Source organism: Salmo trutta, chromosome 10 (genome assembly GCF_901001165.1).
Source record: "Salmo trutta chromosome 10, fSalTru1.1, whole genome shotgun sequence".
NCBI lineage: Eukaryota > Metazoa > Chordata > Actinopteri > Salmoniformes > Salmonidae > Salmo > Salmo trutta.
Genome location: NC_042966.1, coordinates 26,765,630 through 26,787,559, shown reverse-complemented (window position 1 = coordinate 26,787,559; position 21,930 = coordinate 26,765,630). Strand labels below are relative to the sequence as shown.

The 21,930-nt window shown below is 41.1% G+C and overlaps 1 protein-coding gene across 2 annotated transcripts in view; it reads right to left on the bottom strand.

Annotated features, from left to right (window-relative positions):
• Nucleotides 1-21,930, bottom strand: part of galnt2 (UDP-N-acetyl-alpha-D-galactosamine:polypeptide N-acetylgalactosaminyltransferase 2) — a 95,837-nt gene that overhangs the window by 21,471 nt on the left and 52,436 nt on the right. For both annotated transcript variants that reach the window (XM_029765131.1, XM_029765132.1), the window contains exons 2-3: nucleotides 10,353-10,443; nucleotides 573-726 (exon numbers count right to left, since the gene is read on the bottom strand). In XM_029765131.1, the coding sequence (XP_029620991.1) occupies nucleotides 573-726; nucleotides 10,353-10,443 (245 nt within the window). The remainder of the gene's footprint in view (nucleotides 1-572; nucleotides 727-10,352; nucleotides 10,444-21,930) is intronic.

Sequence of the window (21,930 nt, the reverse complement as noted above, 5' to 3'; positions counted from 1 at the left end):
ATTAGACCCCCGTTGTATAAAGAACTACAGGCACCATCGATTCATCATCAACTGCTCCAACTAGGAAGAAAATGGAAGTGTAACTCGCTATCAATCTACTATCATGACCCCCCACAATAAGCCATCTATACACCTGTATTTCTCCCCAGAGGACCTGCACTTACTTTGATCTTTGAGCAGTTTGTCTTCGAAAAGAAGATGAGTGAGCGAGCCAAATTGGGAGCTTCAGATGATTGCACCAAAAGGTCTCTGCTAGACTGTCCAGTGTTATTGTGAGGCTTAGTTAGCTTATATTGAGGCACCAGCAGAAGAACCCCTGTTAAGGGGGAGGAACAAGAAAGATGTATACTATATACTTCTGTCTTTGATTCATTTTGCCCTCCTGATAATCAGATGACAGCAGGAGTTCCCAGTTTTTCCCCATAGGACATTACTAATGGGGAAGTTCACTGATTAATCACTTTACTACTCACTGCAGTAAAATCACCATGAATTCACGAAAATTATTTCATTCTGTTCCCATTTCTTCCTTACTTAATTCCACCCATGACAGAGGTTGAATAGAGACTTACTGGTCGTGTCTGGTGTCAGGGACTCCGCGGTCCATCCTGAGCTTGTCACTCTCCACCTGATTGAACTTGTTGCGAGCGTAGGGATCCTGCCCCGGCCGCACCACCGTAGCACCGACATATAGGTCCTGGTCAAAGTCTTGCCACCTCACCTTGCCTGCAAACCAGAGTAGAGACACAGGAGATTAAATAAATATACAGTACAGCAGTGTTTCCCTTAAATTCATTTAGCAGCAGTTGCCACCACTCCAAAACATTTAATTTTGCTTTTAAATGGATAGTGCAATTTTGGCAATTAAGCCCCTTTTCTAGTTACCAATAGTCAGATGATCCATTTACAGTCATTATGCCAACGCTAGTTAGCAATGGTTTGCGAAACTACCTTCAAACTTAATTCAAACTGCAGACAGAGACATAAAAATGGTATCCATGAGTTCATCTGAATAAATTGAAATAGAGCTTAATTGCCAAAATCTCACACTATCCCTTTAAGATCAGTGAGACAAGTTACAACTTATATTTGTAGCAAACAGAGTGAGCAGTGGCCCGAATGAAAGCCACGAGCGCACAGCCACCGCTTGCTCATCATCTCCCTACAGTGCAGTGGCGCACATCAGTTATATTTCAGATGGTGTCAACATAATTCCATTTTTGCATTTTGGAATCTTTTTAAAAAGTCACCAGAAATCATTCTACAAAAAAAATTATAATAATCTCCCGCTACCTTTGCCACCCCTGCTGAAAAAACTCCTAGGGGAAACACTGGTACAGTGGACAGCAGCACAGTAAATTAAGATATTCTAACCTCTTTCCCCCTTACTGGGCAAAAAACAGCTGCTAGCACTTCATCACAAGTGACCATCGTGTTTAGTTTTCACATTCCAGAGCTTAAAGATGATTTGAGAGCCATTACCAAACTGTAATAAGAGCCTGCATTACAAACTCCGTGTCTCTTTCGCTCCCTCTCGCAGGAGCGCACACTCACACAGCCTAGCCAGATTATTACACATAAAAAAAATAGATCTTTTTAAAACGTCCATATTTAAATTGTAATGCTTGTCACAACAACGTATGAAAACAAAATGTCCCCACATACACACTGAATATCAGTGCGGCTAAATACTAATGCAGCTGTTATGTGAATTCTTTGATTTAACCTTTATTTAACTAGGCAAGCCAGTTAAGAACAAATTCTCATTCAAAATGATGGCCAACCCCGGCTAAACCCTAACAATGCTGGGCCAATTGTGCGCCACCCTATGGGACTTCCAATCACGGCCGGTTGTGATACAGCCTGGAATCGAACCAGGGTCTGTAGTGCAACCGATGTGAAATGGCCAGTTAGTTAGCGGTGGTGCGCGCTAATAGCGGTTCAAATCGGGTGACGTCACTCGCTCTGCGACCTTAAGTAGTTGTTCCTTTGCTCTGCAAGGGCCGCGGCTGTGGCGCGATGGGTAACGATGCTTCGTGGGGTGTCAGTTGTTGATGTGTGCAGAGGGTCCCTGGTTCAAGCCCAGGTTGGGGCGAGGAGAGGGACGGAAGCCATACTGTTACATAGTGACGCCTCTAGCACTGAGATGCAGTGCCTTGGACCATTGCGCCACTCAGGAGCCCAATGAATGAAGCCTCTAAAACATGTGAGCATTTGATTACATTGCCTCTCAGACAGGGTGGGGGCACGGAGAGAAAAAAGACCATGAGCAATTCATCTCATGGAGCTCTGGCAGCCTGTATGATAATTAGGAGGGTATGAGAATAATCTGTCACTGATGCTAATTGTTCCACAGAAATGGAATGGTGAATTGCATGCCAGGGGCATTATAACTAGCTAAGCTTAAAAAGGGAAAGCAGATGACCTTGTCATTTCCATGATTAACATGAGCAACAGATGACTATGGATGAAATTAATGTTGCAATCTATTAAATGGTTCAGTCTCAGGTCTGGAGAATGATCTAAATAGATGGGAACGAGTACCACATCTATTTTGTCATCTGTTTTTTTTTACATAAAATATCTTCACGTACATAACCCTCATTATTAGGTCACATGTTCATTTTGCTAATAACAGCAGTTAAGTCTATTGTCTGGTGGTAATAATGTACTAGACTTGTAAAGAGTAAATCAAATCCTCCACGCCCACTGCCATTCCTGAAGACCCATTATAGGCTGCAGTATATTCCGAAGCATAAGGTATATAACGATCCCCTATACAGTAGCTTTACTTTAATCAGACCTAGGAACAGGTTCCTGTCCAGATCTGTGATCCTGCCCTCAGATACCAGTTAAGAACAGGTTGTCTCTCCGTTATTGCATTTCCTTTGATGTGAAAGTTCCACAGTTCATCCATCTCTCCTCGGCTGCAACATTCCTCCTGTGGCTGTGTTACTTGACAAAAAGCTTTTAAACATGTCACTAAGGTTGAAAGATGTTTAAAAAGTTGCTCTTGGGTAATAGGAATCTATTCATATATAATAGCAATCTGAACATGATCTCAGAGAGTCATGGCTACTGGTAACTGGACATTACACAATACCACATAATGTAAAAGTGGAATTATATTTGTAGAAATGTTTAGAAATTAAAAGCTGAAATGTCTTGAGTCAATAAGTATTCAACCCCTTTGTTTTGGGAAGCCTAAAAATGTTGCTTAACAAGTCACATAATACGTTGCATGGACTGTGTGCAATAATAGTGTTAAACAAATGTTTTTTTTTTAATGACCAACTCATCTCCGTACCCCTCAGCAGAGCCTTGAATTTCAAACACAGATTCAACTACAAAGACCAGGGAGGTTTTCCAATGCCTCGCAAAGAAGGGCACCTCACAGGAGGCCTTTTGGTAGGCCGTCATTGTAAATAAGAATTTAACTGACTTGCTTAGTTAAATAAAAATACAATAAAAAAGACACTGGGAGACAAATTCCCTTTTCAGCAGGACAATAACCTAAAACACAAGGCCAAATATACACTGGAGTTGCTTACCAAGACAACATTCCATGTTTTGACTTAAATCGGCTTAAATCTATGGCAAGACTTGAAAATGGCTGTCTAGCAATGATCAACAACCAACTTGACAGAGCTTGAAGAATTTTTTAAAGAATAAATGTTTAAATATTGTACAATCCAGGTGTGCAAATCTCTCCTAGAATTACCCAGAAAGACTCACAGCTGTAAATCACTGCAAAAGGTGATTCTAACACGCATTAACTCAGGGGTGTGAATACCATGTCAAATGACATATTTCTGTATTTCATTTTCAATAAATTTGCAAACATTTCAAAATGGGGTATTGTGTGTGGATGGGTGCGAAAAAATTTGATTTAATCAATTTTCAGGCTGCAACAACAAAATGTGGATTAAGTCAGGGGGTTATTCTAAAATTGATTAAACAGTTTTTTTCCCCCTCATCAATCTACATACAATACCCCATAATGATGAAGCAAAAACGGGTTTTTAGAAATGTTTGCAAATGTATTAAAAACACTTAAAAATGATGACATTTACATAAGTATTCAGACCCTGTACTTTGTTGAAGCACCTTTGGCAGCGATTACAGCCTCAAGTCTTCTTGGGTATGACGCTACAAGCTTGACACACCTGTATTTGGGGAATTTCTCCCATTCTTCTCCGCAGATCCTCTCAAGCTTTGTCAGGTTGGATGGGGAGCTATTTTCAGGTCTCTCCAGAGATGTTCAATTGGGTTCAAGTCCGGGCTCTGGCTGGGCCACTCAAGGACATTGGGAGACTTGTCCTGAAGCCATTCCTGTGTTGTCTTGGCTGTGGGCTTAGGGTCGTTGTCTTGTTGGAAGGTGAACCTTTGCCCCAGTCTGAGGTCCTGAGCGCTCTGGAGCAGGTTTTCATCAAGGATCTCCTCTGTACTTTGCGCCGTTCATCTTTGCCTCGATCCTGACTAGTCTCCCAGTCCCTGCCACTGAAAAACATCCCCACAGCATGACGCAGCAACTACCCTTAGGGATGGTGTCAGGTTTCCTCCAGACGTGACGCTTGGCATTCAGGCCAAAGTGTTCAATCTTAGTTTAATCAGAACAGAGAATCTTGTTTCTCATGGTCGGAGAGTCCTTTAGGTGCCTTTTGGCAAACTCCAAACGGGCTGTCATGTGCCTTTTACTGAGAAGTGGCTTCCATCTGGCCACTCTACCATAAAGGCCTGATTGGTGGAGTGCTGCAGAGATGGTTGTCCTTCTGGAAGATTCTCCCATCTCCACAGAGGAACTCTAGAGCTCTGTCAGAATGACAATCGGTTCACCTCCCTGACCAAGGCCCTTCTCCTCAGATTGCTCAGTTTGACCAGGCGGCCAGCTCTAAGAAGAGTCTTGGTGGTTCCAAACTTCTTCCATTTAAGAATGATGGAGGCCACTGTGTCCTTGATGACCTTCAATACTGCAGAAATTGTTTGGTATCCTTCCCCAGATCTGTGCCTCGACACAATCCTGTCTCGGAGCTCTAAGGACAATTCCTTTGACCTCATGGCTTGGTTTTTGCTCTGACACGCACTGTCAAATGTGGGACCTAATAAAGACAGGCCTTTTCAAATCATGTCCAATAAATTGAGTTTACCACAGGTGGACTCCAATCATGTTGTAGAAACATCAAAGATGATCAATGGAAACAGGATGCACCTGAGCTCAATTTCTAGTCTCATAGCAAAGGGTCTGAATACTTACGTAAATAAGGCATCTGTTTTTATTTTATTAATACATTTGAAAACATTTCTAAAAACCTGTTTTTACTTTGTCATTATGGGATATTGTGTGTAGATTGAGGAAATCAAATATTTAATACATTTTAGAATAAGGCTGTAACGTAACAATGTGGAATGCACTGTATAGGCCATCAACAAAGCCTATCCATCGCACTTCTTGAGCAGAGCAGCCATAGTGGAGGCAGACAGAGGCTAATTGTGTCTGTGGGCTGGTGTGCTGTGCAGCAGATTCCTCACATATCAAAACAGTCCATATAATAGCATTGTCAATAATTAAGAATGATTACTCTAAAACTGAGTGGTCTTCTCATCTTGATCCAAGAGGAAACTCACTCACAGCACATAATACACTGTACACAACAGTACTGTATGTATCAAAAGCACAAAGTGGTGGCCAGAGAAACAGCTAGCAGCATCATAATAATTAAAACCACCATTAGTGGAGAAAGACATTCCTACAGGGACTGAGAATACACAGCATCATTCTCAATCAAAGCCAAATGAAGCATGTTCTGTACAGAAGTTAAGAGGGAGAGAACAGGACCCGCAGCAGAGCAGGATACAGCAGTCATCAGTATAATTAGCTTCTTCTGAAGAGAATGGAGCTGCTAGGCTGTGACCTCCACAACGCTTCCATCCAGAGATGCTCACACACACACACACACACACACACACACACACACACACACACGCACAAACAAAGCAACAGACTTCAGAAAATGAAAGTGTTACACAACCCAATCATAAACCTCTATGTAGAATTGATTTTAAGAAACAAGCAAGTTCGCTGAGACTTCACATCGACCTAATGAAGTTCAGAGCTTTACGGAATTAATTTAATACAACCTTGAGGCAAAAATAAACAACTTGTTTTCTCTTCAGCTAGAATGTAGCAGTAAAACAATAAAAAATAAATTATGTGGACACCTGCTTGTCGAACATCTCATTCCAAAATCATGGGCATTAATATGGAGTTGGTCCCCCCTTTGCTGCTATAACAGCCTCCCCTCTTCTGGGAAGGCGTTCCACTAGATGTTGGAACATTGCTGCAGGTACTTGCTTCCATTCAGCCACAAGAGCATTAGTGAGGTCGGGCACTGATGTTGGGCGATTAGGCCTGGCTCGCAGTTTGCGTTTCAATTCATCCCAAAGGTGTTCGATGGGGTTGAGGTCAAGAATCTGTGCAGGCCAGTCAAGTTCTTCCACACCGAACTCGACAAACCATTTCTGTATGGACCTCGCTTTGTTCACGGGGGCATTGTCATGCTGAAACAGGAAAGGGCCTTCCCCAAACTGTTGCCACAAAGTTGGAAGCAAAGAATCATCTTTGTATGTACTGCCAAATTCTCTAAAACAACATTTGAGGCAGCCTATGGTTGAGAAATTAACATTCAATTATCTGGCAACAGCTCTGGTGCACATTCCTGCAGTCAGCACGATAAATGCACGCTCCCTCAAAACTTGAGACATCTGTGGCATTGTGTTGTGTGACAAAACTGCACATTTTAGAGTGGCCTTTAATTGTCCCCAACATAAGGTTTACCTGTGTAATGATAATGCTGTTTAATCAGCTTCTGGATATGCCACACCCGTCAGGTGGATGGATTATCTTGGCAAACAAGAAATGCTCACTAACAGTGATGGGCTCCCGAGTGGCACAGTGGTCTAAGGCACTGCGTCTCAATGCTAGAGGCATCACTACAGACACCCTGGTTCGAATCCAGGCTGTACCACAACCGGCCGTGATTGGGAGTCCCATAGGGCGGTGCACAATTGGCCCAGCGTCATCCGGGTTTGACCAGTGTAGGCAGTCATTGTAAATTAGAATTTGTTCTTAACTGACTTGCCTAGTTAAATATAATTATTATACTTTTTTTTATTAACAAACTTGTGCACAGAATTTGAGAGTAATAAGGTTTTTGTGCGTATTGAACATTTCTGGGATCTTTTATTTCAGCTCATGAAACACTTTACATGTTGCATTTATATTTTTGTTCAGTATACCTCAAAATACCTCATACCTCTCCACATTGATCTGGTACTGGCTGTCTGTATATAGCTCCACATTGATCTGGTACTGGCTGTCTGTATATAGCTCCACATTGATCTGGTACTGGCTGTCTGTATATAGCTCCGCATTGATCTTGTACTGGTACTCCTGTATATAGCTCCACATTGATCTGGTACTGGCTGTCTGTATATAGCTCCACATTGATCTGGTACTGGCTGTCTGTATATAGCTCCACATTGATCTGGTACTGGTACTCCTGTATATAGCTCCACATTGATCTGGTACTGGCTGTCTGTATATAGCTCCACATTGATCTGGTACTGGCTGTCTGTATATAGCTCCACATTGATCTGGTACTGGCTGTCTGTATATAGCTCCACATTGATCTTGTACTGGTACTCCTGTATATAGCTCCACATTGATCTGGTACTGGCTGTCTGTATATAGCTCCACATTGATCTGGTACTGGCTGTCTGTATATAGCTTCACATTGATCTGGTACTGGCTGTCTGTATATAGCTCCACATTGATCTGGTACTGGCTGTCTGTATATAGCTTCACATTGATCTGGTACTGGCTGTCTGTATATAGCTTCACATTGATCTGGTACTGGCTGTCTGTATATAGCTTCACATTGATCTGGTACTGGCTGTCTGTATATAGCTTCACATTGATCTGGTACTGGCTGTCTGTATATAGCTTCACATTGATCTGGTACTGGCTGTCTGTATATAGCTTCACATTGATCTGGTACTGGCTGTATATAGCTCCACATTGATCTGGTACTGGCTGTCTGTATATAGCTTCACATTGATCTGGTACTGGCTGTCTGTATATAGCTTCACATTGATCTGGTACTGGCTGTCTGTATATAGCTTCACATTGATCTGGTACTGGCTGTCTGTATATAGCTTCACATTGATCTGGTACTGGCTGTATATAGCTCCACATTGATCTGGTACTGGCTGTCTGTATATAGCTTCACATTGATCTGGTACTGGCTGTATATAGCTCCACATTGATCTTGTACTGGTACTCCTGTATATAGCTCCACATTGATCTGGTACTGGCTGTCTGTATATAGCTCCACATTGATCTGGTACTGGCTGTCTGTATATAGCTCCACATTGATCTGGTACTGGCTGTCTGTATATAGCTCCACATTGATCTTGTACTGGTACTCCTGTATATAGCTCCACATTGATCTGGTACTGGCTGTCTGTATATAGCTCCACATTGATCTTGTACTGGTACTCCTGTATATAGCTCCACATTGATCTGGTACTGGCTGTCTGTATATAGCTCCACATTGATCTGGTACTGGCTGTCTGTATATAGCTCCACATTGATCTGGTACTGGCTGTCTGTATATAGCTCCACATTGATCTTGTACTGGTACTCCTGTATATAGCTCCACATTGATCTGGTACTGGCTGTCTGTATATAGCTCCACATTGATCTGGTACTGGCTGTCTGTATATAGCTTCACATTGATCTGGTACTGGCTGTCTGTATATAGCTCCACATTGATCTGGTACTGGCTGTCTGTATATAGCTTCACATTGATCTGGTACTGGCTGTCTGTATATAGCTTCACATTGATCTGGTACTGGCTGTCTGTATATAGCTTCACATTGATCTGGTACTGGCTGTCTGTATATAGCTTCACATTGATCTGGTACTGGCTGTCTGTATATAGCTTCACATTGATCTGGTACTGGCTGTCTGTATATAGCTTCACATTGATCTGGTACTGGCTGTCTGTATATAGCTTCACATTGATCTGGTACTGGCTGTATATAGCTTCACATTGATCTGGTACTGGCTGTCTGTATATAGCTTCACATTGATCTGGTACTGGCTGTATATAGCTCCACATTGATCTGGTACTGGCTGTCTGTATATAGCTTCACATTGATCTGGTACTGGCTGTCTGTATATAGCTTCACATTGATCTGGTACTGGCTGTCTGTATATTGCTCCATTCTTGTGTATTTTAGTTTATTCCACGTGTTACTATTTTATTTTTAAACTCTGCATTGTTGGGAAGCATTTCATGGTAAAGTTTACACCAGTTGTATTTGGCGCATGTGACAAATAGAATTTGATTTGATTTTGATTTGATAGCAGATAGAGCAGGCTAATTAAAAGGCAATTTTCACAGACATTCCATTATAATTTGGAGTCAAAAAAGGAGTAATTGTACATTAGGCCATCTGGAAATGAGCTTAATTAAAAATGGGCACCCTTCTCCAAATTCTTTGTTTAACTGAAACTTGAGTGTTAAGCCGAGTGACCTAAATAGCATAAGCCACTGAAACAAGACACAATTGAATATTGATAGGGGTATTATTTTCTACATAAAATACAGGAAACAAAAGCAGATGGGAATGATTTTTCTCCCTGCCCTACCTTTATAGAAAACATGGAATGTTTATGACATAAATTAAACGGACAGCTCTCCCACAGAACTACCTTGCCAAGGAAAGAATGTGACAGTCACAGTTATGATGGTAAAAATACAATTTATATATCTCTGTACATGGCATGCTGCTTTTTTAAATGCAGAAAAAGCCTATAAAGTCAGCATATGCTTACACCTGCATTAAGCAGCCCTGCTAAATTGGATCCCGGTTTGGTTGAGCGCATGGGCTCGCAAATTGTTACGACAGGGGCTTTTCTACTTGAGTGATTGGCCCGGGGACAAAGATCAGACACTTGTAAAAACACCAAGATGAATTCAGATGCTTTTCATAGCATTTCTATACACACACACACACACACACACACACACACACACACACACACACACACACACACACACACACACACCTTGCATAATTAGCCCTGACCTCATGAACAGTAAAGGTAGTTTACTAGTTTTAAACAGAGCCACAGCTGACACCCTGCTCTATTGCAAAGTAGATTGAACAACATGTCGATTGATTTTCTCAACGGGACTCTCCTGCGCCTGTGTGTAAATGGAAGGGCTAATCAGAATGGATGGCTCTGTGGGATGCCTGGCTGGGCTGGGATATCTGGCTCTTACCTGGGGGGAGTGTCTCCAGACTGTGGGTTTTGTCATCTGCGTTGCTGTGTGCCTGGGCCTGATTTGATGAGTCAATAGCGTTCCAGTCATCCTACCAAAGAAACACAAAGACAAGGTAACTTTTTACATTCAGTGGGAAATATATTATTGCTCTCCTCAGAAAAGGATGATCTAAAGATAGAAAATGCTCACCCCATGTTTCATAAATAGCAGTGTTCCTCAATGATGTCTGAGTAGTTTAAACCGAGAATGTTAAACACATTTCCCAGACTAATTCTGAAAGCAAATGGTTAGAAAAAGCTTTTATAATACTTTAGTCTTCCTAGTTCCCTTTTGGTGATATTGATTTATTCGTTTAAGGTTAACTGTGGAATTACAAATGCATGATTTGCATCATCATGTTACTCTGGCAACGAGATGCCCCTGACCTAGCGTTGCGCTGCTTCGAGAAGCTTTTAAAAATATAAGTGAGTTTGTCAAAAGCATCTTGATGAAGATGTGATCCTATGACGGACAGTTCACCATCATTCAATTTACATTCAAGAACTTAGAACGTAGGCTACTTATCCAAACCAGATGGACAGAGGAAGGACAGAGGACATGTTTTATTCAGCTTAGGGCTCACAGCCATTCAAATAACCTCACAACTTGTATGTTGAGTCATGCATTAGACCTTCTCAAGAGTCAGACAAAAATAATTTCTGTGTGGTATTTTGGGTTAGAGACAGAGTATAAATTACACCCATATACAAAAAAACCCCAGCATGTTTGATACAATCTAATGGACAAAATACATTGTTGTCTCCTTGTCTATTACCATCAGGATAAACTGATAGAAACTGTCTAGACTACAAAAACCTGATTGAGGTGCTCTTGAACATTCCAATCACCGCCAGGTGCATCATTGGATCAACAACAATAAGTTATGTGAGGATTCACAGAACGGAATGCGATGGAGAGGAAATGTCGATTGAGGAGTGGCTGCCGTTCTGATCTCACGGCAGAAACAAAAGCAGAAGGACAATCAGTGACTAAACAGCCAAAAGGGATTTCCATCAGTGTTAGAACACACAGGAAGTTGTGTGCCTGCACAAAGCCAGTAAAGACTCCCAACACTGCGGGAGGCTTTGGCCTCAGCATATAGCCCATTTGATCATTCTCGCCTGCCTCCATAACAAACTGTTGGGAAATATGGCCGCGCTGACAATGAGAGCATGGGCCAAGCCAAACGGTGACACACTGCAGTGCTGCAAGCCTGTAACACAACGTGGGCTGGCTTGGTAATAACTCAAGAAGGCCTCTTGCCAAGATTAGCAGTAAATAAACAAACAGGCGGGATGGTATGGTATGGACAGAGAGCAAGCTACTGAAGTCCTGTCCAGAAGCCCTCGCTTTACAAAACGCGATCAGCATCTGGTCTGGTCGACTGGTCCCCTCAGTCAGGCCAAAATGTACAGGTGGCTGTGGCAAAGAAAAGCATTTAGATGCTCAGCATTTGATCATATTAACTTATCAAAGTAATTCTCATATCTTATCAAAAATCTATATATTTAGACAGATGAGCATTAATGAGTACTTAACGTCCTGTGAATCACCAGCGATTAAGAAAAATTTGATGCATTTCTTTTAGAGCATAATTATGCGCTCTGACTTCTTAGGGCTAGGCCCCTTCTTTCTCAATTTCCACCTGAATTATGCGCCCAAAGTAAACTGCCTGTTGCTTAGGCCCTGAAGCCAGGATATCCATATAATTGGTACCATTGGAAAGAAAACACGTTGAAGTTTGTGGAAATGTTAAAATAATGTAGGAGAACATCCCCCAAAAAACTAACCGGAAATGTTTTATTGTTGTTGAGAGACCATCCTCTTAGAAAGGCAAGTAAAAGGTCATATTGAAAATTAGCTCCCTGGATGGAATTCCTATGGCTTCCACAGGGTGTGCACCCCAGGTGTCAATAAATGCACAGTTAAGTTTTGTAACTTCAAAAACGAATAAGAAATAATCAGTTTTAGTACAGGGACACAGTCTTGGAAAGTCGTGTTTGCTTGTGCCATTACGACAGGACGCACCTGCTAAAATCGGTTTCCTATTGAACATACTTCTTTCCGTAAGAAATATTATAGTTTGATTACATTTTAGGGTATCTGAGGAGTAAATAGAAACGTATTTTGACTTGTTGAAACCAAGTTTAGGGGTAGATTTTTGGATTCCTTTCTCTGCATGTTGAACGAGTGGATTACTCAAATCGATGGTGCCAACTAAACAGACTTTTTGGGATATAAAGAATGATTTTATATAACAAAACGACACTACATGTTATAGCTGGGACCCTTTGGATGAAATATCAGAGGAGGAATTTCAAAAAGTGAATATTTAATCGTTATTTGTGAATGTATGAAACCTGTGCCGGTGGAAAAATATTTTGATGTGGCGCGTCGTCCTCAAACAATCGCATGGCATGTTTTTGCTGTAATAGCTACTGTAAATCGGACAGTGCAGTTAGATAAACAGGAATTTAAGCTTTCAGACGATATAAGACACTTATATGTACCTAAATGTTTAATATCCAGAGTCAAAACATATTAGAATCACCTTTGGCAGAAATTACAGCTGTGACTTACTTGGTAAGTCTCTAAGAGCTTTGCACATCTGGATTGTACAATATTTGCCCATTATTATTGAAACAATTCTTCAATCTCTACAAATTGATTGTTGATCATTGCTAGACAACCATTTTCAAGCAGATTATTTAAAACTGTAACTCTGCCACTCAGGAACATATATGGTCTTCTTGGTAAGCAACTCCAGTGTAGATTTGCCCTTGTGTTTTAGGTTATTGTTCTGCTGAAAGGTGAATTGGAAAGGTGGAAAACAGACTGAACCAGGTTTTCCTCTAGGATTTTGCCTGTGCTTAGCTCTATTCCATTTCTTGTTTTTCATAAAAAGACCTTAACGATTGCAAGCACACCCCTAACATGATGCAGCCACCGCAATGCTTGGAAATATGGAGAGTGTTACTCATTAAAGTGTTGTATTGGATTTGCCCCAAACATAACACCTTGTATTCAGGACATAAATTGAATTACTTTAGTGCCTTGTTGCAATCAGGATGCATGTTTTGGAATATTTGTATTATGTACAGGCTTCCTTCTTTTCACTCTGTCAATTAGGTTAGTACCATGGAGTATCTACAATGATGTTCATCGATCCTCAGTTTTCTGTCACAGCCATTAAACTCTGTTTTAAAAAGTCACCATTGGCCTCATGGGGAAATCTCTGAGCGGTTTCCTTCCTCTCCGACAACTGAGTTAGGAACAGAGTATGTCAGCTGAGCGGAGCGTGCCCAATTCCCAAAGGCTGAAACGTCCTTCTTGCCCGCTCTAATTTTGCTCCAGAAGCATGCATTTGTTGCCTACTTGTGTGCTGCTATAGCCCCTTGCTTTAGCTACTGTCATGGAGTTCACTAAATATTTCATTAAGAAACTGATGAAAGGCACAGGTGCTAAATCAAGGTGACTTACAAAGATGAGGACCAAGAGCAAGAGAGGGAGTGCGGTGATGTTTGGGCTCCCTAGTGGTTCAGCAGTCTAAGGCACTGCATCTCAGTTCAAGAGGCGTCACTGCAGTCTCTGGTTCGAATCCTGGCTGCATCACATTTTTTATTTAACCTTTATTTATACAGGTTTTACTCATTGAGATAATATCTCTTTTCCATGAGAGACCTGGTCACATCCGGCCGTGATTGGGAGTCCCATAGGGCAGCACACAATTGGCACAGCGTCGTCCGGGTTTGGCCGTCATTGTAAATAAGAATTTGTTCTTAACAGACTTGCCTAGCTAAATAAAGGGTAGTGTCCACAACCAAAGAATCATAGTGGAATCTGAAAAGACACTTATACCAAAAGCATGATGGTATACTTACTACGTGCACATGCTAAAAGAAAGGAACGAGGTGGGTAGATAAGTGCGTCATTGTGGCAAAGTATTTATAAACCAAAAATCATATATTTTAAATGTTTTGTTCATTTTCATTCTATTATCTATACAATAGGCCATAATTGATTTTGGCCCAATAGGCCTGGCATATTTCCACATTCAAGGTGGTTTCCATTTTGATTGGCTTATTTTGACTAAAAACCTTATCTATAGAAAAAAATAAAAACAACTCTGCATCTCTGCCCAGCCTGGCAAGAGTGGCCAAAAGGGTGTTTAGCATCCCCAGTGGCTCTGCAAATGTGGAGAGGATATTTTCCGCTGCTGGCCAGCTATCCAGGCACATTCGCATGAGCCTGAAGCCATAGACTGGCCAAACTCGTGTTTCTAAAAATGAATTCAAAAGTCATTAATAAGTAATTTTGTGTTTAATTTGTATTTAATTCTAAGTAAGTCACAGCCTATATGTGCCATATATAGACAATCATTTAATACAACAAAATGCTGTTTAAATGCTGAGCGCTTTATGTTCCTACCAGCCTGTCATGTCGCACTCGCAAATGCATTTCTTTGTAGGCTATAGCCTTGAAGTAATTGAAATAATATAGCCTAAATAATTCATTTTCGTTCCTTAGGCTCCCTGTCTGGCTCCTGACCTATTTAGAGTGTTTATATGCTGTTTAATATGACATGTAGCCTATTTGAAATTAAGCCCGTTCTTACATTCACCTTTTCATGTTGATTCAAATACTTTTCCTTCAAAGCCATATGGTTGGGTTTCAATACTTAAACTATTGGTAGGTCCAGGTAGTCACAAAACTAGATGGGTGTTAATGAATGGAGCGAATTTGAAGTGGCAGTTTTATTCCCTGTGAGCACAGAGCGGTTTTTAGCGGTGCGGGATTTCCAACCGCTCAACTCCGCTCACATGCTCTGGTTAGGAAGGACGCTTGTATCTTCGTAGTGTAATTAATAACTTTTTAATTCACTTATTTAGGCTTGCAATAACAAAGGGGTTGAATACTTATTGACTCACAACATTTCAGCTTTCCATATTTAAGTAATTTGTAAACAATTTGAAAAACTTAATTCCACTTTCACATTATGTGGAATTGTGTGTAGGCCACAGACAAAAAAAAAAAAAAAAAAAAAAAAAAAAAAAAAAAAAAAAAAATATATATATATATATATATATATATATATATATATATATATATATATATATATATATATATATATATATATATATATATATATATATATATATATATATATATATATATATATATATATATATATTCCCTGCTGTGCTTTGCTCTGCTTTTACATATGACACTGTAGTATGTACGCCCTGTTATGAACAGCAATGCTACCATCTGTCTGGTACATCATTTATCTGATCTGGTACAGTAGTAGACTACTACAGTAAATTATATTCTGGTTTTTGGCCTGCCTGACTCCCATTATGTAATATTTGTGATTCAGGGCCATTTCAGGTCTGGGAGTCAATTGGGGGAGAAAGCAGGTGTGAATGCAGAGAGCCCAGAGGAACATCCATCTCAGTTGGCATGATATAACCGCACAGCAACTGTTCCTCCTCGCTGAGCCATACATGCACTGCCAGGGGGCATTAGCAGGCAGCAGCCAGACTGGAGGCTCTTTTAGGCTAGTTTGTGGAAGGCAGGCTGAGCAGAGGAGCAAAATTCAACCAAAAATGTCCCCTCTTCTCTGAGGATGCTGCAGCTTCAGTTGGTACAGGGAACTGTAAAACTTAAGAGTAGAAGAGGGTAGGGAAGAGAGTAGAAGAGTATCTTTGGAGTGCTCTTCAGTGATCAGGAAACGTATAAGACAGCTGTTTGGGTTATGTAGGAATATGTGGGGTCATGACAAGCTTGAACTACAGTAGAAGCAAGCAGAGAATGTATCGGTTAAGAGAACACAGATGGGTTCCTCAAGAAGAGTCTGCCACTGTAACACTAAAATCCATTTCAATATTTACAATCCCTGCTGATAGAACAGGCGGGAAGACCTAGCACTTGTCTTAACTGAACTATCCTTGTCATACTGTACTAAGATACTGTACTGTGTTTGCTTTCATTATCAGTCTGATCTGGAGTGTCGTAAAGTGTAGTGAGGATTTGGTCCCTTCATTACCGGGTTCACCAGGACAAAACAAAACAAATAAGTTTCCTCAGAACGTTGTCAACCAGTGACAGGAGAAAAACACTTGCAAAGTAAAACCAGATGTCAATCCCGGGGTTGTGTCTCGGAGATATGGGTACACTTGTTTTAAAAAACAAGTGTACCCATATCAGAGTAAGAATACACTACTGGTCAAAAGTTTTAGAACACCTACTCATTCAAGGGTTTTTCTTTCTTTTTACTATTTTCTACATTGTAGAATAATAATGAAGACATCAAAACTACGAAATAACACATTTCGAATCCTGTAGTAACAAAAAAAATGGTTAAACAAATAAAAATATATTTTATATTTGAGATTCTTCAAATAGCCACCCTTTGCCTTAATGACAGCTTGTACACTCTTGGCATTCTCTCAACCAGCTTCATGAGGTAGTTACCTGGAATGCATTTCAATTAACAGGTGTGCCTTAAAAGTTAATTTGTGGAATTTCTTTCCTTGTTAAAGCGTTTGAGCCAATCAGTTGTGTTGTGAAAAGGTTGGATTGGTAAAGAGAAGATAGCCCTATTTGGTAAAAGACCAAGTCCATATAATGGCAAGAACAGCTCAAATAAGCAAAACGAAACGACAGTCCATCATTACTTTAAGACATGAAGGCCAGTCAATACGGAACATTTCTTCAAGTGCAGTAGCAAAAACCATCAAGCACTATGATGAAACTGGCTCTCATGAGGACCACCACAGGAAAGGAAGACCCAGTGTTACCTCTGCTGCAGAGGATAAGTTCATTAGAGTTACCAGCCTCAGAAATTGCAGCCCAAATAAATGCTTCACAGTGTTCAAGTAACAGACACATCTCAACATCAACTGTTCAGAGGAGACTACGTGAATCAGGCCTTCATGATCAAATTGCTGCAAAGAAACCACTACTAATGGACACCAATAAGAAGAGACTTGCTTGGGCCAAGAAACACGAGCAATGGACACTAGACCGGTGGAAATTTGTCCTTTGGTCTGGGGTCCAAATTGGAGATTTTTGGTTCCAACCGCGGTGTGCGTGAACGGATGATCTCCGCATGTGTATTTCCCACCGTAAAGCATGGAGGAGGTGTTGTTTTGGAGTGGGGGTGCTTTGCTGATGACACTGTCTGTGATATATTTAGAATTCAAGGCACACTTCACCAGCATGGCTACCGCAGCATTCAGCAGCGATACGCCATCCCATCTGGTTTGGGCTTAGTGGGACTATCATTTGTTTTTCATCAGGATTATGACCCAATACACCTCCAGGCTGTGTAAGGGCTATTTGACCAAGAAGGAGAGTGCTGCATCAGATGACCTGCATCAGTCGACCTGGCCTCCACAATCCCCCGACCTCAACCCAATTGAGATGGTTTGGGATGAGTCGGACAGCAGAGTGAAGGAAAAGCAGCCAACAAGTGTTCAGCATATGTGGGAACTCCTTCAAGACTGTTGGGAAAGAATTCCAGTTTAAGCTGGTTAAGAGAATGCCAAGAGTGTGCAAAGCTGTCATCAAGGCAAAGAGTGGCTATTTGAAGAATCTCAAATATAAAGTATATTTTTATTTGTTTAACACTTTTTTGGTTACTACATGATTCCATGTGTTATTTCATAGGTTTGATGTCTTCACTATTATTCTACAATGTAGAAAATAGTAAAAATAAAGAAAAACCCTTGAATGAGTAGGTGTTCTAAAACTTTTGACCGGTAGTGTACATACAAGCACTGAATTATACAGTATGCAGGGAGTTAACATAGTGCATGCCAATGCCATCATAGCCAAGCTACTCTTAGGGGGGGAGGGGAGAGACTGAAGACTGAATGTCCACTTCTGCAGATGAAGCCAGCTCTGTTAAGAGGTTAGGAGCTGTGGAACCCGAAGGCTTAAGCGGGTTTCGATGGTGTCTCAGCTGTTCTAGATACATGGCTGAAAGCACTGCAATGAACAGTGCGCACATCTCTTAGAGCTGGGAGGAGGAGAAACATTCCCCCTAATAACATCAGCCTGAACATCCCACAGAGAGGAGGCAGAGCAAGGCTGGCCTCACACCAACTGTGCTCAGATGGATTATATTTGCCTGGCTAGACAGGGCTGCAGAACTGCACAACAGCATGTGCATGTACAGTACACAGAAGTCCCGTTATTCGACGATAAATTGAAAGAGACCGCCAACACCATCTTCGGTTGCAATCTTCGGTTAGGTTAATGACAAAGTATGCATCTTGAGGGTATTCTTGTACACACTGGTTTATGGTGCTGCACATGCTGAAATGTCAGAACCTGGCAACACTATGATGTAAAGCATGTAGTATTATGTTATTTATACCTTTCACATTTTGGCATAAAAACACAAGATGAAGTGTCTGCAAATCTGTGAACAGACTAGGAATCTTGTGCGGGCTTTTACCAATGGACAACTGAAAAGGTCTTTACGTCACCCATTGACAGCAATGGAGTGATTTACAAAGGTAATTTCAAGATGCTGACAAACTACAAATGGTGATAGAGAGAAGTCAACCATTTAGGCTTATTCAAACTTAAAACAGCCATGCAAAGTGATCAAACAGCACCAGAGCAATAGCAGACCTCAGACAAATTATATTTTCTAATTTAGCTAAACAGTTCTCTGTGTACTTCTCATGAGCCACACAGTCAGCCAGGCTGCTCAGACAGACAGTCACTGATGCCATGAATGTGACAAACCACCACAGCTAGACCTAACCACCACAGCTCACCATGGATGGAAAACCAAACAAGAAAACCTGCTTCACACGTCACCTGAAATAGGGTTCAGGAGGGTTCGTTCAACATAATGAAAGTTGCAGATAGAAATGTAGAACCGACACAATGTCCAAGACGCATGTTCTGTTGTACACAATATATTTATATCTTAATGTTCATGAATGTGTCCTAGTGAATGCGGCCTTAGACGTGGACCTTTCTGCTTTGCCCAGAACACTATATACACCATCTTAGCTAACCAGAAAATAACTCCAGAAACGCAGTGTGAAAAAACATCTAGCTTTATTTAACCCTCAGTAATGACTCATCTGGCATGGGCAAGTGAAAGGGTCAGCACAAGCTAAGCTTAATCAATGAATCAATTAGAAAAATACATATACGAAAGGCTGTCTTGTGCTAAAACGCTGCCTCAGACGGCAAAATTATTCGGTGCAAATAATCATGGCTAAAATGTTGACATTCACCAGACAGAGAACATAATTCACTTCTCTAATGTTCTCTTTTTTTTGTTGACAAGTTTGACAAGTTCTGGGGCTGATTTCAAACAGATGGTGGAGTAATCTGAAGTGCACGCTGGACAGGCTAATGAAAAATGAATCAAACTTCCTCCAAAATCAGACGTCACGCAAAGTCATTTCAGCAAAATTGGGCTGTTTCTTGCACATGTTAGCCAATAGGCTACCTCCCTCACTGATTGCTCATCAAGTCTTTGAATCATCCCCAACAGCTTGAAGATTATTAGCCAACGCCCTTAACGCAGGACGCCTTGGGCTGACTAGGATCTAACATCACACATTCTTATGGCCACCAAGTGGGTACACCACAAATGTGTCTCTTTTGGCTCATTCATACCAACTAGCCTCAATGATTGTTATCTGGAAACTTGGCAGTCCAATGGTATAGTGGTGTATAATTGTATGGCTTCGTTGGAGGAACATGAGGTATGATATCACTAATGTTATTAGAGCTAGGATATCAATAATAAATTAACCATCAATGGCAATGGTTCTGCCAAACATTCCTATCATCCTTCTGTAAGACACCATGCTTGCTTAAAAACACTAGTGAGCACAGCAGCAGCCTTCTTTCCTTCAACCAAAGAATCTTACAAAACATCAAATCATAAGACACTGGGCTGTTTTCAGATTTGATTATAAAAGGACTTTGTAGCATCACTTTCACTCAGTGATATACTCAGTTCCTTCTGGTACTGGTCTTCAGGAACATGTACTTTCTTTCCATTGTAAAATGTGGACAGCACACAAAGGTTTGTTTTTCAGGTGGTGAAACAATCCAGCCAACAAATATTCATAACCATAGCATTTTAAAGTCATCTTGGGCCCACATGTCACAACGGTGGGCCTAGTTAAAATTGTCATAGTTTGCATGTCTTTTCAATTGCCAGAAGATTCAGACCCTACCATTACGTTTGTTTACGCTGAGCTGCACTGGGAATGGAATGCAATCATGGTAACATTAAGACATTGTGGAGCTGCGCTAGATATAGATCGGAAAATATAGTCAAAATTTTACCTTGATCCACACCGATATATCAAGATAAGATGGTGCTGGAGAGGATGGCTGACATTTTACAGTTGAAGTCGAAAGTTAATATACACCTAAGCCAAATACATTTAAACTCAGTTTTTCACAATCCCTGACATTTAATCCTAGTAAAAATTCCCTGTGTTAGGTCAGTTAGGATCACCACTTCATTTTAATAATGTGAAATGTCAGAATAATAGTGGAGAGAATTGTTTATTTCAGCTTTTATTTCTGTCATCACATTCCCAGTGGGTCAGAAGTTTACATACACTCAATTAGTATTTGGTAGCATTGCCTTTAAATTGTTTGACTCGGGTCAAACGTTTTGGGTAGCCTTCCACAAGCTTCCCACAATAAGTTGGGTGAATTTTGGCTCATTCCTCCTGACAGAGCTGGTATTACTGAGTCAGGATTGTAGGCCTCCTTGCCCGCACACACTTTTTCAGTTCTGCCCATACATTTTCTATAGAATTGAGGTCAGGGCCTTGTGATGGCCACTCCAATACCTTGACTTTGTTGTCCATAAGCCATTTTGCCACAACTTTGGAAGTATGCTTGGGGTCATTGTCCATTTGGAAGACCCATGTGTGATCAAGCTTTAACTTCTGGCTGATGTCTTGAGATGTTTCTTCAATATATCCACATAATTCTCCTTCTTCATGATGCCATCTATTTTGTGAAGTGCACCAGTCCCTCCTGCAGCAAAGCACCCCCACAACATGATGCTGCCACCCCCGTGCTTCACGGTTGGGATGGTGTTCTTCAGCTTGCAAGCGTTCCCCTTTTTCCTCCAAACATAATGATGGTCATCATGGCCAAACAGTTCTATTTTTGTTTCATCAGACCAGAGGACATTTCTCCAAAAAGTACGATCTTTGTCCCCATGTGCAGTTGCAAACCATAGTCTGGCTTTTTACGGCGGTTTTGGAGCAGTGGCTTCTTCCTTGCTGAGTGGCCTTTCAGGTTATGTCGATTTAGGACTTGTTTTACTGCGGATATAGATACCTTTGTACCGGTTTCCTCCAGCATCTTCACAAGGTTCTTTGCTGTTGTTCTGGGATTGATTTGCACTTTTCGCACCAAAGCACGTTGATCTCTAGGCGACAGAACGCGTCTTCTTCCTGAGCGGTATGACGGCTGCGTGGTCCCATGGTGTTTATACTTGTGTACTATTGTTTGTACAGATGAATGT